General features: G+C 41.7%; 1 protein-coding gene across 1 annotated transcript in view; it reads right to left on the bottom strand.

Annotated features, from left to right (window-relative positions):
- Positions 1 to 16084, bottom strand: part of TMEM245 (transmembrane protein 245) — a 60376-nt gene that overhangs the window by 39910 nt on the left and 4382 nt on the right. Inside the window, exons 2-6 of the mRNA XM_060282193.2 lie at positions 10884 to 11001; positions 9460 to 9561; positions 9032 to 9142; positions 5819 to 6007; positions 499 to 668 (exon numbers count right to left, since the gene is read on the bottom strand). Of these exons, the coding sequence (XP_060138176.1) occupies positions 499 to 668; positions 5819 to 6007; positions 9032 to 9142; positions 9460 to 9561; positions 10884 to 11001 (690 nt within the window). The remainder of the gene's footprint in view (positions 1 to 498; positions 669 to 5818; positions 6008 to 9031; positions 9143 to 9459; positions 9562 to 10883; positions 11002 to 16084) is intronic.

The following is a 16084-nucleotide window of genomic DNA, read 5'->3' as shown; positions in this document are numbered from 1 at the left end:
AGAGGTATTGGCTTGGAACCCAAGTTCTCTGATCCAGTGGGGACTCCCATTGGCAGATATGTGGATGATGATCCCAAAACCCACTGGAGCAAATTTTCATGAAGCACAAAGGGCTACAAAGGAAATCAGCAAAAGTCCCCTCCCTACCTTTCACCTGCAGGAGCATCCAATGGCTTCAGTTCTGTTCAAAAGAACACTGTACCTAAGCCATTAACTACAGCGACCCTAACTGTGTAACTAGTACTGTTTACAACCTAAAACCCAAACGGTGCAAATTACCTTCAATTCAAATTACTGTACAATGGTAAAGGGTTCTGTGCATTCATTACAGTGAATGAACATATTTGTAATTGAAATAGGCAAAACCGGTTTGACTCTGCCCCCACTCCCCCTATATATCTGATGCTCTGGTTGAAAAGCAGGATAAAAATGTTTAAATAAATTTTATATACGATACACACAGAGAGACGCACAAGTTTAAGAAGCAACTTTAAATACCTTACTGTCTAGCTTTAGAATGACTCTTCCGAGGCCCTTGATTGGTCGTGGTGCAAGAGCTTCTTGACGTTCTCTCACAAAATCTTCAAGGACATGCCACCAGACACTGCAGTGACTCACCAGAAATTTCACTACTCCAAAGTGGACCACAAGTTTTTTGATAACCCACACTGCAATATTAAAAGAAGACTTAATAAAAATACGGGGAAAAGGAACACAGCAATATTGCAGTAAGCTATCCTAAAATGGCCCCTTCATGGATCAATGCCTTGTCGTGGCGAAGGGGCTTGAATAACTCAGAGAAGCTATGAGCTATGCCATGCAGGGCCACCCAAGATGGACAGGTCATAGTGGAGAGTTTTGACTAAACGTGATCCACCTGGAGAAGGAACTGGCAAGCCACTCCAGTATCCCTGCCAAGAAAACTCCATGGACAAAGACAACAGGCATATAAAAGTTATGACGCTGGAAGATGAGCCCCTCAGGTCGGAAGGCGTCCAACATGCTACTGAGGAAGAGCGGAGGACAAGTACAAGTAGATTCAGAGCTGATGAAGCGGCTGGGCCAAAGCCGAAAGGACGCTCAGTTGCGGATATGCCTGGAAGCGAAAGGAAAGTCCGATGCTGTAAAGAAAAATATTGCATAGGAACCTGGAATGTAAGAACCATGAATAGAGGTAAGCTGGATGTGGTCAAAAATGAGATGACAAGAATAAATATCGACATCCTGGGCATCAGTGAACTAAAATGGAAGGGAATGGGTGAATTCAGTTCGGGTGACTATCATATCTACTACTGTGGGCAAGAATCCTGTAGAAGAAATGGAGTGGCCCTCATAGTCAACAAAAGAGTGGCAAAAGCTGTAATGGGATGCAATCTCAAAAATGACAGAATGATCTCGATACGAATCCAAGGCAGACCTTTTAACATCACAGTAATCCAAGTTTATGCACCAACTACCGGTGCTGAAGAAAGTGAAATTGACCAATTCTATGAAGACCTACAACACCTTCTAGAAATGACACCAAAGAAGGATGTTCTTCTCATTACAGGGGATTGGAATGCTAAAGTAGGGAATCAAGAGATAAAAGGAACAACTGGCAAGTTTGGCCTTGGAGTTCAAAACGAAGCAGGGCAAAGGCTAATAGAGTTCTGTCAAGAGAACAAGCTGGTCATCACAAACACTCTTTTCCAACAACACAAGAGACGACTCTACACATGGATATCACCAAATGGGCAGCATCGAAATCAGATTGATTATATTCTCTGCAGCCAAAGATGGAGAAGCTCTATACAGTCAGCAAAAACAAGACCTGGAGCTGACTGTAACTCAGATCATCAGCTTCTTATAGCAAAATTCCAGCTTAAACTGAAGAAAGTAGGAAAAACCACTGGGCCAGTAAGATACAATCTGAATCAAATCCCTTATGAATACACAGTGGAAGTGAGGAACAGGTTTAAGGATTTAGATTTGGTGGACAGAGTGCCTGAAGAACTATGGATGGAGGCTCGTAACATTATACAGGAGGCAGCAACGAAAACCATCCCAAGGAAAAGGAAATGCAAGAAGGCAAAATGGCTGTCCAACGAGGCCTTACGAATAGCGGAGGAGAGGAGGCAAGCAAAATGCAAGGGAGATAGGGAAAGATACAGGAAACTGAATGCAGATTTCCGAAAAACAGCAAGGAGAGATAAGAGGGTCTTCTTAAATGAGCAATGCAAAGAAATAGAGGAAAACAATAGAATGGGGAAAACCAGAGATCTGTTCAAGAAAATTGGAGATATGAAAGGAACATTTCGTACAAAGATTACCATAATCAAGGACAAAAGTGGTAAGGACCTAACAGAAGCAGAAGACATCAAGAAGAGGTGGCAAGAATACACAGAGGAATTATACCAGAAAGATATGGAGGTCTCGTACACCCCAGGTAGTGTGGTTGCTGACCTTGAGCCAGACATCTTGGAGAGTGAAGTCAAATGGGCCTTAGAAAGCACTGCTAATAACAAGGCCAGTGGAAGTGATGATATTCCAGCTGAACTATTTAAAATTTTAAAAGATGATGCTGTTAAGGTGCTACACCCAATATGCCAGCAAGTTTGGAAAACTCAGCAATGGCCAGAGGATTGGAGAAGATCAGTCTACATCCCAATTCCAAAGAAGGGCAGTGCCAAAGAATGCTCCAACTACCGCACAATTGCGCTCATTTCACACGCTAGCAAGGTTATGCTTAAAATTCTACAAGGCAGGCTTAGGCAGTATGTGGACCGAGAACTCCCAGAAGTGCAAGCTGGATTTCGAAAGGGCAGAGGAACCAGAGACCAAATAGCAAACATGCGCTGGATTATGGAGAAAGCTAGAGAGTTCCAGAAAAACGTCTACTTCTGCTTCATTGACTATGCAAAAGCCTTTGACTGTGTCGACCACAGCAAACTATGGCAAGTTCTTAAAGAAATGGGAGTGCCTGATCACCTCATCTGTCTCCTGAGAAATCTCTATGTGGGACAAGAAGCTACAGTTAGAACTGGATATGGAACAACTGATTGGTTCAAAATTGGGAAAGGAGTACGACAAGGTTGTATATTGTCTCCCTGCTTATTTAACTTATATGCAGAATTCATCATGCGAAAGGCTGGACTAGATGAATCCCAAGCAGGAATTAAGATTGCCGGAAGAAATATCAACAACCTCAGATATGCAGATGACACAACCTTGATGGCAGAAAGTGAGGAGGAATTAAAGAACCTTTTAATGAGGGTGAAAGAGGAGAGCGCAAAATATGGTCTGAAGCTCAACATCAAAAAAACCAAGATCATGGCCACTGGTCCCATCACCTCCTGGCAAATAGAAGGGGAAGAAATGGAGGCAGTGAGAGATTTTACTTTCTTGGGCTCCTTGATCACTGCAGATGGTGACAGCAGTCACGAAATTAAAAGACGCCTGCTTCTTGGGAGAAAAGCAATGACAAACCTAGACAGCATCTTAAAAAGCAGAGACATCACCTTGCCGACAAAGGTCCGTATAGTTAAAGCTATGGTTTTCCCAGTAGTGATGTATGGAAGTGAGAGCTGGACCATAAAGAAGGCTGATCGCCGAAGAATTGATGCTTTTGAATTATGGTGCTGGAGGAGACTCTTGAGAGTCCCATGGACTGCAAGAAGATCAAACCTATCCATTCTTAAGGAAATCAGCCCTGAGTGCTCCCTGGAAGGACAGATCGTGAAGCTGAGGCTCCAGTACTTTGGCCACCTCATGAGAAGAGAAGAATCCTTGGAAAAGACCCTGATGTTGGGAAAGATTGAGGGCACTAGGAGAAGGGGACGACAGAGGACAAGATGGTTGGACAGTGTTCTCGAAGCTACGAACATGAGTTTGACCAAACTACGGGAGGCAGTGCAAGACAGGAGTGCCTGGCGTGCTATGGTCCATGGGGTCACGAAGAGTCGGACACGACTAAACGACTAAACAACAAAATCCTAAAATGGCTGCTACATTTCTTTTGCTGATATAGGTGGGGAAATAATTTTGGTGCCTGAAACAAAAACAAAAATCAGCTTCATACTGATAGTAATACATATTCTGTAGTTACAAGAGCTAGAGTCAAATAGGAACACACACCACACCTCAACATTAAGAACTTTGAAGCCTCCTTGATTCCAATGAAAGATAAGCTCAGACTTTAGATCTCTCCCACTTGAATCAACGGTCTTCAAAGTGCTTGTTTTTGGGTGGGTGCCCAACTGGCATACTTAATATATCATTCATTCTCATTCTCTCTCTCTCTCCCCCCCCTCTCTCTCTCACACACACATGTGTGTATGTGTGTGTATGCAGCAGCAGCAAACTAAACCAAACGTCACGGTAAAAATTATGAAGGATTCTAAAAATTCCAAAAATATTCAGTTATCTGAGATACACACAGCGCCAATGCAACAAGGCACATATTTAAATATGTTTTGGAGTCTCACAATACATGGAAAGCCTTAGAGAAGCCTAAACCATAGTTTGAAACTAATATGGTGTCTGAAATTACTCATGATGCCTATGGTTTTCAATGTCCGCTGCTGCTGGAAGTACTGTTTGGGAAAATCAAAATTATAAGAAGAGTCAGTGGAGGAAGACCAACTTGTTGGGTACTTACTCCCCCCCCCCCCGTAATGGAGACTGACCAGGAGTTTCTGAGGCAATTATGTAACTAGCATAAAGATTAAATATATTCCACTCATTAGCACCAAAATCTAGCCTAGCACCAAAATCTAGCCTAGGCTAAAATTATTTATACAAGACTTAATTATATGACCGTGGTACTCTTAAGGAACAAATGACAAAGATTTATGAGCACACACAGCAAAGTCTTCCCAGACAGGGCAGATAATCCCTTTGCCAACTTTTGAAGTATTCTTATATTGCAATAGGTAAATCAGCTCCATGTCACTGTGGCTTATAAACAGAAATCCATATATGAGCAAGTCACAAGACATTCAGCCTGATCCTTAGGCCTCAACTGAGTTTCTTTTTCTTTATATTTTAAGTATTTTTTTTATTTCAATATCATCCTTGCTCCTATGGGAGTCCAGAAGTACTCTTAACTACTTTGATGTCCACTTTGGAAAAATCTTCAACGCATTAACTGTCATATGATCACATGCAGGGTAGCCAATAGGGCTGGGCAGTATCTGGTTTTCAACATTGTGATATACCAATATATCATGATGTCCGAAATAAGGATAGAACTATGCAGAGGCAAACAGTAGGGCTTGCTGGTATCTGGTTTTCAATTTCATGATAAATCACCAGCTAAACACTCATTATCAAACTGGGAAACAATGGTCAACAGTTTCAGAACAAGCCAGGATGTTATTAATTTCATAAACATGGTTTAAGACCCTTGTTTGTTCCAGTTCACTGCTTATGTTCCATACAGTCCACACCGGCTCAATTACCTGTAGTGCCTCTTACTATTTATACTCTGTAGCACAAAGAAGTGACCTAACATGCTGGGGCATGTATTAGGAGGCAGAATCAAGAGGTCCACAGAAGATGCCTACCCAGTTTCCTTAAATTCTCCTCTGTGCCATATCCCACAGGGATTCAGGGAACACAAGGAGCTGCAGTATAGAGGAAAGGGTAGGAAAACTCCCTTGCACAGCCACTGTTCTGCTCTCCTGAGTCTTCAGGAGACTGCAAGTTTTCTGTTTCCTTACAATCTGACAAACTCTTTTTTTCTCCACCTTCACAACTGATCTGCACTGTGGAGACTTTGGTTGAAGGTTTTTCATCTAAATATTCTTTTACCTCACAATATAAGAAAATAGTGAACCACCTGCAACAGGTACTGGCAGCAGCTGTATTATCCAGAGATTCAACCATATCTGAACTATTACAATGGCCCATGCAAGCAGAACGAAGTAGATATCACTTGTTTTCTTCTTTTTAAGAAGTGTTCCGATCTCAGGTCTCTGTCTGCCACTCACAGTGGATTGAGAAGATGTGTCACTACTTTCTGTGGTTCCTGGAAGAAGAAAAAGTCAGCTATATAATACATTCAACAAGACTGGCAAGTTTTAACTTTAACTTGAATTTTGTGGTACTCCCTTCCAGTTGAGGTCAGACATTTTAACTGAAGTCATTTTAACAGATTCTTACCTTTCCTGTATTCAATTATTGTAACCATTTAAGAGACAACTGCAGTTAAGTAGTATATAAATTGTTTAAATAAATAAACTGCTATTCAGAAGAACAGCAATCATCAGAACTGTTTCTAGGATGCATATAGCCTTGGGGAGCCATGTCCACCAGTCTCATGTAAACTCATACAAACTACTACACATTTAACACCACATTGTAATTTCCCAAAAGTCCTATGTATCTAGAAGTAAACAAGTTTAATAATACATTTTTGAAAAATAAAGAAGCGAAACTTAAAAATGAGAATTGCTTTTGAGTTTTCAGTGAAATATTTACTTTCAGTGTACACAGAAATAAATTTTTCTGCAGTGTTTTAATCAAAGGCTTAATCCCTGGAATTCTGAAATCTCAAAAGGAAGCTTATATACAAATAATCCATTCATATGCCAAGGTTTGGCTAAGCGTGATTTGGTGTGATGTCTAAAGTCCAACTATGGTTTAGCACAATGTTTCAACTGAAACTAAGAATCAGATACTTGGTTTGACGGATGATTGTAAACCATTGATTTGTCTCCTGTTTGAATTTACAGAGCATAACTGTAGCATTCCAAAGATCACTGTACTGAGTAGACAGAAAATAGAAGTTGATAAGCAACTCTAAATTACAGTTTACCTATACATTTGCCTCAAAAACTCTGCAAAATACAAGCTCAAAACACATAATTACAAAAGCTTAATCTAATATGGTATATAAAAACCTCCCTGATAGCATATTCTCATACTCTTAGAGCATTCAAGCTTTGTGTTTTGTGCAGAATACTTCTCCTTAAGTTTCCAGTATTTGACTTAAAGGTAAAGGTAAAGGTACCCCTGACCATTAGGTCCAGTTGTGACCGACTCTGGGGTTGCGCGCTCATCTCGCATTATTGGCCGAGGGAGCCGGCGTACAGCTTCCAGGTCATGTGACCAGCATGACAAAGCCGCTTCTGGCAAACCAGAGCAGCACATGGAAATGCCGTTTACCTTCCCGCTGTAGCGGTTCCTATTTATCTACTTGCATTTTGACATGCTTTGGAACTGCTAGGTTGGCAGGAGCTGGGACCAAGCAACGGGAGCTCACCCCGTCACAGGGATTCGAACCACCGACCTTCTGATCAGCAAGCCCTAGGCTCAGTGGTTTAACCCACAGCGCCACCTGGGTCCAGTATTTGACTAGCAGGATTAAATTCTGCAAGAGTGACAGTATGAATGACCCTTCACAAACAAATATAGATTATTATTATTATTATTTATAAATATAATAATAAACAAATATAGAAAATGATGAACTGAAGTCATGTATATTGTATCATAGCAATTGCTCAAGACTGCAATCAAAACAGGCTAAACAGAAGTCATCTGACTGAATTTGAGACTGCTTATTTCATAAATTGCTACTTCATATTTGGAATTATTCTATTGGTAGGCTTATTTAGTTTCAGCTGTATGGCATGCATATGAACATTACATAAAAGTATGTTTGGCAGAACAAACCACAGATGGGGTTCTGAATTACTGCTTGCACAATCCATGGTTTTGGATGGTGCTGAAGCCCTATTTAAACTTGACAACATGCTCACTAAACAACATGATCTGTGCGGGAGGCACATTCGCAACCCGCGTCTGAGCATCTGCGCATGTGCAGGTCGCAATTCGGTGCTTCTGCACATGTGCACATGTGCAAAGCACGATTTAGGGCTTCTGCACATGCATGTGCGCCGAAACCCGGAAGTAACCCGTTCCGGTACTTCCGGGTTCGGCGTGGAGCGCAACCCGAAAAGACACAACCTGAATTCTCTGGTGAGAGAAGGGAGGCATGGCCCAAATAGAAGACAAGACATATTGGGGGGGGGGGGTGGAGGAAAAAATTGGGTGCTAGGTAGAAGCTAAAGTTAAAGGGAAGCAATTACAGAATGGAAGATTGGGAGGGTGGTCTGGGTTGCTGGAGGCCAGGGCAGGGGTGGGATGAAAGGAATATATAATTAAAATTAAAGGACGGATTAACAAGGTCTGAACTGGAAAGGGTTAAGGAATGAGACGTGGTATAGCTGGAATTATAATTTAGGACGAGAGGTGGGAAGGGGGTTTATAATTTAATATATCAGATGGGATAGAAATAATAGTTTAGCAAATGTGGAATATTTTAAGGGAAAAATTAGAGGTTAAGTAGAAATAAATAATGAGTTAATGATTAAATAATGTGAAGTATATCAATAGTGGATGAATGGCAGAAGAAGTTGATAGAATATATGGAATTGTCTGGGTTAACCGGGAGGCTTCGAGATTGGAGTGAAGAAACAGTGGAAGAAGACTGGAAGAAATTTAAAGTTTATTTAAAGAATAAGCATATAATAGAGTAGAATCAATGGAAGTGAAGGAGATACAAGGAGGTTGTAGATAATAACAAGTTAAGAAATAATTATTGTTAGAAGTAGTTATATGTATGTAGAAAGAAATGGAATAGTAGAGAAGGTAAATATCAAGGATTATAAGATATAGAATTAAGTAAATTTTTAAAGTAAAGTTAGTTGTTTAATATGATTTTGAAATTAATAAAAGGGATTTACATTGTAACACAGAAGGAGGAGGAATGAGGAAGTCATTAGATGAGATAATAAGTGAGATTATGAAATAAGAATTATTATTATTTTGTATTTAGGTGTTTTTGTATTTTGAATGTTTTTTGTTGTTATTTTTGTTGTCTGTTATAAAAATCAATAAACATATCTAAAAGAAAAGAAAAGACACAACCTGAAGCAGCTGTAATCCGAGGTATGACTGTATATAAATTTAATAAATTCAAAGAACAAGCTTAAAGCATGCAAACATATTGAAAAATAACTAGCATTCTTACAGAATATTCAGTCACCTGAGGATTGCGGTGAATGTTCCTCATTACTCGATTCAAATCCTGTAATTGATATTGCCATGGCTATTGTAGATGCTGCAATAGAAACCATCTGACCAGGAAGCTCTACCCCTATAAAAAATAAAATACTTATAAACGTCTGAAAGTAGTTCAAATGGGTTTTTTTCTGTTCCCATTCATAGACTGTCAACAGCTTCATTCACACCAGGATAATCCTAGACAACATTCTTTTTCAGCAGCTACCACACACTTAAGTTACTCTAGAACAGGAGTAAGCAACCCATTCTCCTCCAGATATGTTGGTCTACTGCTCTAATCATCCACCATTATTTGTGATGCTGGCTGGGGCTGATGAAGCTATAGTCCAATGAATCTGAAGGGCTTAACTATCTCTACTATGGAACTACAAGAAAAATAGAGTTTCTCACCTGAAGACTCTTTCCCACTCGGGTGCTCGTGCAACATACCCACAGTCATTAAGACAACTATAACCAAAAACACTGGAATCTTCCAAGAACCTGCTGCCGAAGCTGGGGGGAAAAAGGAGGCCCTATGAATAAAATTGACATCCTTTTTACTAAATAATATGCACAAACTAGTAAATGGAATGAACAGAACGATCAGGTAGGACCTTCGCTACCTGACAGATATTTGCAAAAACCTTATTATAGATTAAGTGAAAAGACTACATTATGACTGGATATATTTACTTTGATAATACTACTTCTGAAAACACAAGTATTATTTCCAAAGGGAGACAAGAAGAACTGTAATAAAATAACCACAGTCTGGGTGGTTCATATAAGGGAAACCACCATTTCCTACAAAATCAGGGATAGCTAAACCATGACCTTTCAGATGTTTCTGGACTAGGACTTCCACTGACCATTGGGCCATGCTGTCTAGAAGTTGTAGGTCCACAGAATCTGTGGACCTTGGGCTCTCAAATCCCTCCCTCTTCTTTCACATATCAGAGCAGAGTGAAAGCTTCCAGTTTTACCACAAATTAAGCATAGAAATTAAACATCAAAAATTGTCGTTGAACTATTGTTTGTTTGTTTATTAAATTTGAATACCACCCTAGCTATACCTGTAGATCTCAGGGCGGTTCACAACATAAAAAACAAAATTATATAATGAAAACAAAAACAAAGACAGCCCAATAATTCTCCCTTGGTTAGTGAGATCTGGATCTGAACCATGGTTTGATCCTCACTTATTCTCACTAACTGTAGTTTCAACAAACCAGCTTACCGAAGATGTCACAGGGAACTGTGGTTAGTTTGCAAGTGGAAGTGGGACCTTTTGAACTCCTCCTCTAGCACAAGAAAAAGAAGATGGAAGCATGCAACCCTGAGGTTCAGCAGATTAATTCACAGAACAAAACCATGGTTTCTCATTACAACTGGATTCCAGGCATGGTTCAGATACAATGCAAATTTATAATCCCAATTTGCAAGGCCAGCATGAATCATTTTTTACTAGTGCATATTTGTGAATAAACCCTATTTATTTTAATTAAGTTTTAATTCAAGGCATTCTATAAAGTATTTGAAATGGGAGGTCTTTTGTCTGGTTCACTGAAAATTGGTTTAAGTGTTGCTTGGGGCCTTAAATAACAACTGTGAGGAAGGGTTGGTGTTGAATTCTCAGTATGCAAAATAGAAGGTAAGCATATGGTGATTGGTCCTCTTCACCTACTGCCAGTGACTGAATCTTTATCACACTTAATTGAATGCAAAGTATTATTGGTACAAGCTTGACATCTCTTTCAGAAATCTGTAGAAATACTTTATAGCCAAGTCCTGAAAAACAACAAATAAATGATAAATATTTTTATGAGGTTACTCACCCAAATGGAAGAGCAGTAGAATCCAGACAGGAACAGAGATTGTTCTCAAGTAACGTTCAGTGCTTGGGTTCCACTTGAATAATACAGTCAATAGATAGCCTGCTATCAAGGTCCATATCTTAACAGGAAAAGGGAATAAAACAGCTATCAGTACTCACCCCTGGCAAACTCAAATTAGCTGCCCAACTGGCAACTTTAATTATTAAGCAGAATAAAAACAGATTACATTAAAAAAAAAACCAACCATGGGCTTCCTTCAATCCAAATAGCTTTTTAAAGTCCCCAGCAGCCTTGTCTCTTTTTTTCAAAATCAAAGTACAAGTACAACAAGAACTTTGCCTATAATGTAAAGGAAAAGATGTTCTGTGGTTTTAAATGATGAGCTATTAGGGCTGGGTGATACATGGTTTTCAACATTGTGATATACAGATATATCACGACATCTGAAATAAGGATGGAACTATTCAGAGGCATTGGGTGGCTTCACGGTTTTTCCCACATTGCGATTTCTGCATAGCACACAAACATCATGATACACGATATATTGCCAGGTCAAAAAATATGAAACCAATATCATGATATGGACTTCAAACCAGTTTTGGACGATATATCAATATATTGCCCGATCCTTCTTCTCCTCTTTGCATTTTATATGAGACTTCCTGGCTGTGCCCAATTGCTTATTCTATAACTGAAGGTCTTACTTTAAGATGGTGCCACCTCTGGCCATCCCTGATACAGTAATACCTCGGGTTACGAACGCGATCCGTTCCGGATCGCAGTTCGTAACCCGAATAGTTCGCAAACCGAGCGCTATGGGTGCCGCCATTTTGCGCATGCGCAAATCGCGCGATCGCGCGCGTGGCTTATGCGCGCGCGGCGAAAACACTTCCGGGTTTGCGCAGTTCGTAACCCGAACTGTTCGCAAACCGAGGTGGTCGTAACCCGAGGTACGACTGTATAGGCATAAATCCTATATAATCCAGTATTATATATTGGATTCAACTTTTTGTTATTGTGCTTCCCTATGTTTTCTAGTTTAATGGGAACAAGGAGGTATTTTGAAGAACCAAAACCCAAGTACAGTGGTACCTCGGTTTATGAACACAATTGGTTCCGGAAGTCTGTTCATAAACTGAAGCGTTCATAAACTGAAGTGAACTTTCCCATTGAAAGTAATGGAAAGTGGATTAATCCATTCCAGATGGGTCCATGGAGTACTCAACCTGAAGCGTACTTAACCCGAAGCATGGGTGTAATTGGTTCCAGAAGTCTGTTCATAAACTGAAGCGTTCATAAACTGAAGTGAACTTTCCCATTGAAAGTAATGGAAAGTGAATTAATCCCTTCCAGATGGGTCCGCGGCGTTTGTAAACTGAAAATTTGTAAACCGAGGTGTTCATAAACCGAGGTTCCACTGTACTGTTTTGTTAGTGATCGCTATTCATTGTGAAACAACATAAGGGAGTGAAATTAATGCCACAGTCTTCAGGAACTCTCACACAAGTTCCTGTTACAATTCCCAAAGTGTATCATGGTAACTGAGAAAAGGCGGATGTAAGGAGGAAGGCTTATAGGGAACAGCCCTCCCCTCATCAGGTCGAGTTCCTCGCCAAGTAGTAAGTCAAGCACAGGATCAGATTACAAGAGCCAGGAAACAGAAAGGGAGACCTGAGGCTCTGAAAGACTCAGAGAGCCCTTGTTCCAAGGGGAGGGAGAGAGGGCGGTGGAAGAAGGGACCGGCAGACAGTCAGCCGGGAGGCCATTCCCCCCACGCTGGAATTGAGACGAACGGCTCCCCGTGGGAGCAGGGGGAGGCGCTTCGGGGTTCCCAGGCTGTTATGTTGGGCGCGAAACAGAAAGCAGCCATTGCGAGATTCTGACTCAGACTGAGGCAGACATGATTTATGGATACGTTGCGCTGTAAATAATATGCACCAATAAAAACATCTGAAAGACAAGCAGATGTGGAGGGTCATTACTCAAGAGTAGCCACAACAATCCCTGACAGCAGTGAAGGCAACAAAGGGCTTCACCAATACGGAAGTCTTACTAAAAAGACTATACAAATACTAAGCACAGTGATATGACATTAACACATGCTCTAATCCAGGCATGTCAAACCTGCGGCCCTCCAGATGTTTTGGCCTACAACTCCCATGATCCCTAGCTAGCAGGACCAGTGGTTGGGGAAGATGGGAATTGTAGTCCAAAACATCTGGAGGGCCGCAGGTTTGACATGCCTGCTCTAATCCTTCCTGATGGTAGAACCAATAGAAATGTTAACAGGACCTGCCATATGTCACTAGTGACAAGAATGCCTCCCCCCCTCCAAAAGAATGCCAAGTACTGCCAACCTTGATGTCAGAAGGGCAAATGCTTAAAGGATTTCACTCTTCAGCATGCTTCATAACTTTGGATTTCCAATGACCTCTGATTACAAGAGTCAGACATATTACAAAAACACAAACTGCATGTTGTTGTAAAATGTTTGTACCCCATGAGAAACAAGAGATTTTACGTGTGCAAAAGAGGTATGTACTGAAACAGTACACATATCTACAAGTCTTTATTTCAGGGCTGTGTGAATTGAGCAGTGATTTTATGCCGTATTACACAGTAAGTTATTATCTACATGTTGCACAGAATGAAGAGGGATTTTCCACTTTATTGGTTCAGAATGTAGATTGGTGGTGGAGGGTTGCATTATTCACCAGCGTAAGAAGCTCCCTGAATATAGTAAAGTAACACACCAAAAAACGCTTTAGCAACCTCTTCTCCTTCACATGCTTGTTTACTACAAGCATGGTGCAAATTAAATCTTCAGTCTCAAGTGGTACAAAAATATATCACTTCATTCTACCACCTCATTCTGTGTAATGTGTCAGCTCTAGCAAGAGAAGGCTCAGGATCCTCCTCCTCTTCTGATGTGGGAGCGATAACCCTGAGACGAGGTGCCCAGTTGTTAATTTCTGAAAAGGGTCCAAGTTCTCCTAAACACTGCATTTTCTGACTTACTCTCAGAGTAAGCAATTATTATTTGTATAGTGCCCACAGTGAGCATAGTGCTTCAGAGACAGGCCCCTGCCCCAAGGAACCTATAACCTAAATTCAACACAGAGGAAACAACAGAGCAGGGGTCCCCAGACTACGGCCCGGGGGCCGGATGCGGCCCAATTGGCCTGCCAATCCGGCCCGCGACGACCCCCGCCGCCCGCTCTTACGGCGCGCAGCGCGGCAGCGCTCTTCCGGGTCGGGGAAAAAGCGCCGAAAATCCTTTGTGCGCATGCGTATGGGCCTCTCCCGACCCGGAAGAGGTCATTTCTGGTGCACTTCCAGGTCGGGGGAGGCCCATACGCATGCGCACAACGGATTTTCGGCGCTTTTTCCGCCCTGGAAGCGCGCCGCCGCGCCAGTAAGCGCCCGTGCGCTTACTGGGAACCGGCCCAAACGCCAGTAAGTCTGGGGACCCCTGCAACAGAGAAAGGGAGAAGAGGTACGGTGAAACAACACAATAAAGAGCAACTGTTTCAAGCTGCAATCCTGCCCATGTTTACCTGGGAGCAAGAACCACTTAAGTTCTGTCCAGACATATACAGGATTGCACTGCCATTACATTTACAGCAGGGCACAGAAAGTTTAGGGAAGTATAATGACTGCTGTTTCAATGTATTTTTAATGTTTCGTGGGAAGCTGCCCAAAATGGCTGGGGAAGCGCAGCCAGATGGGTGGGGTATAAATAATAAATTACTACTACTACTAGGGACTGAACCAGTCTTCACAGCAAAGTGGTTTGAGAAGGGATATGAGAGATGTAAACAAAACAGCATTATGCTGGTATACAGGGAGTTCTAAGCTTATGGGACAACAAGGGAGTAAGCTCTTTGAGGTAGCGGACCTCCAGATGGCAAAGCTGGAGAAAAGGATACAGGCAGGGGCACGTCAGAATGCAAGAGCAGAAGGATTAGGAGGAAGGGCCATGGACGGCTCTGAAAGGCAAAGACTGGAAGTCAGTGTAGGGTTTAAGGAGAGGCATCACAACATCAAAATGACAAGAGAGGTGCATCTGTTAGATGCGGGGGAACCAAGACCAGAGAGAATATTGCAGTTGTCCAAGCAGTCCAAGCAGAGGAGGGAGAAAGGCTTAGGGAGCTGGGTATGTTTAGCCTGGAGAAGAGAAGGTTAAGGGGGTGATATGATAGCCATGCTCAAATATATAAAAGGATGTCATATACTGTAGAAGAGGGTGAAAGGTTGTTTTCTGCTGCTCCAGAGAAGCGGACACAGAGCAATGGATTCAAGCTACAAGAAAGAAGATTCCACCTAAACATTAGGAAGAATTTCCTTGACAGTAAGAGCTGTTCAACAATGGAATTTGCTGCCCAGGAGTGTGGTGGAGTCTCCTCCTTTGGAGGTCTTTAAGCAGAGGCTTGACAGCCATATGTCAGGAATGCTTTGATGGTGTTTCCTGCTTGGCAGGGGGTTGGACTGGATGGCCCTTGTGGTCTCTTCCAACTCTATGATTCAGTCTACAGAGGAAGAGTAATTGTTTTGCAAGAGAAAAAGGAAGAAGCAGCATGACTTGGTAATAGGACTGGGCGATACCTGGTTTTCAACATCATGATATATCAACAGCTAAACATCACAATATCTTGATATATCATGGTATATATCTGTGGTGGTGGAGGGCCTTGCTGGGCCTCCCTGCAGTGGCAGAGTCTCACCGTACCTCCATGCAGCGGCGCAGGGTGTGCCGCACTTCACCACAGCAGCAGAGGCCTTGCCATGCCTCCGCATGGGGGGCCTTAAAATGTAAGGAAGTAATAGATTTAATAAAAATATTAAATAAACTTCAATATATTTATAATATTTTCAACTAATTTAAGAGTAGTTTAAGTGATTTACTAGTCAAGTAGCATCTGATTCCCCACTCATGAGGTCTAAATGGAATCTGTGCATGCATAAGCCCTACTGAGTTTAACTAAACTTACTTTCCTGGGAGTAAGCCTCATTGAATTCAGGAGGACTTGCTTGTGAGTAGACACGCATTTGCTTGCACTGCTTACCTAAAAACACCCTCCCCATCATTCTCACATAGTACCCAAGCTCCCATTTCAGCATAAGGCAGCCAGCTAAATCTTCTCTCCTCCATTCACCCTCCCCCACAGAAGGGTCCCCCCAAAAGCCATCAATCTCTCCCT

This window comes from Zootoca vivipara, chromosome 12 (genome assembly GCF_965207765.1).
Source record: "Zootoca vivipara chromosome 12, rZooViv2.hap1.1, whole genome shotgun sequence".
In the NCBI taxonomy this organism is placed as follows: domain Eukaryota; kingdom Metazoa; phylum Chordata; class Lepidosauria; order Squamata; family Lacertidae; genus Zootoca; species Zootoca vivipara.
This window is presented reverse-complemented; position numbering and strand designations above follow the sequence as displayed.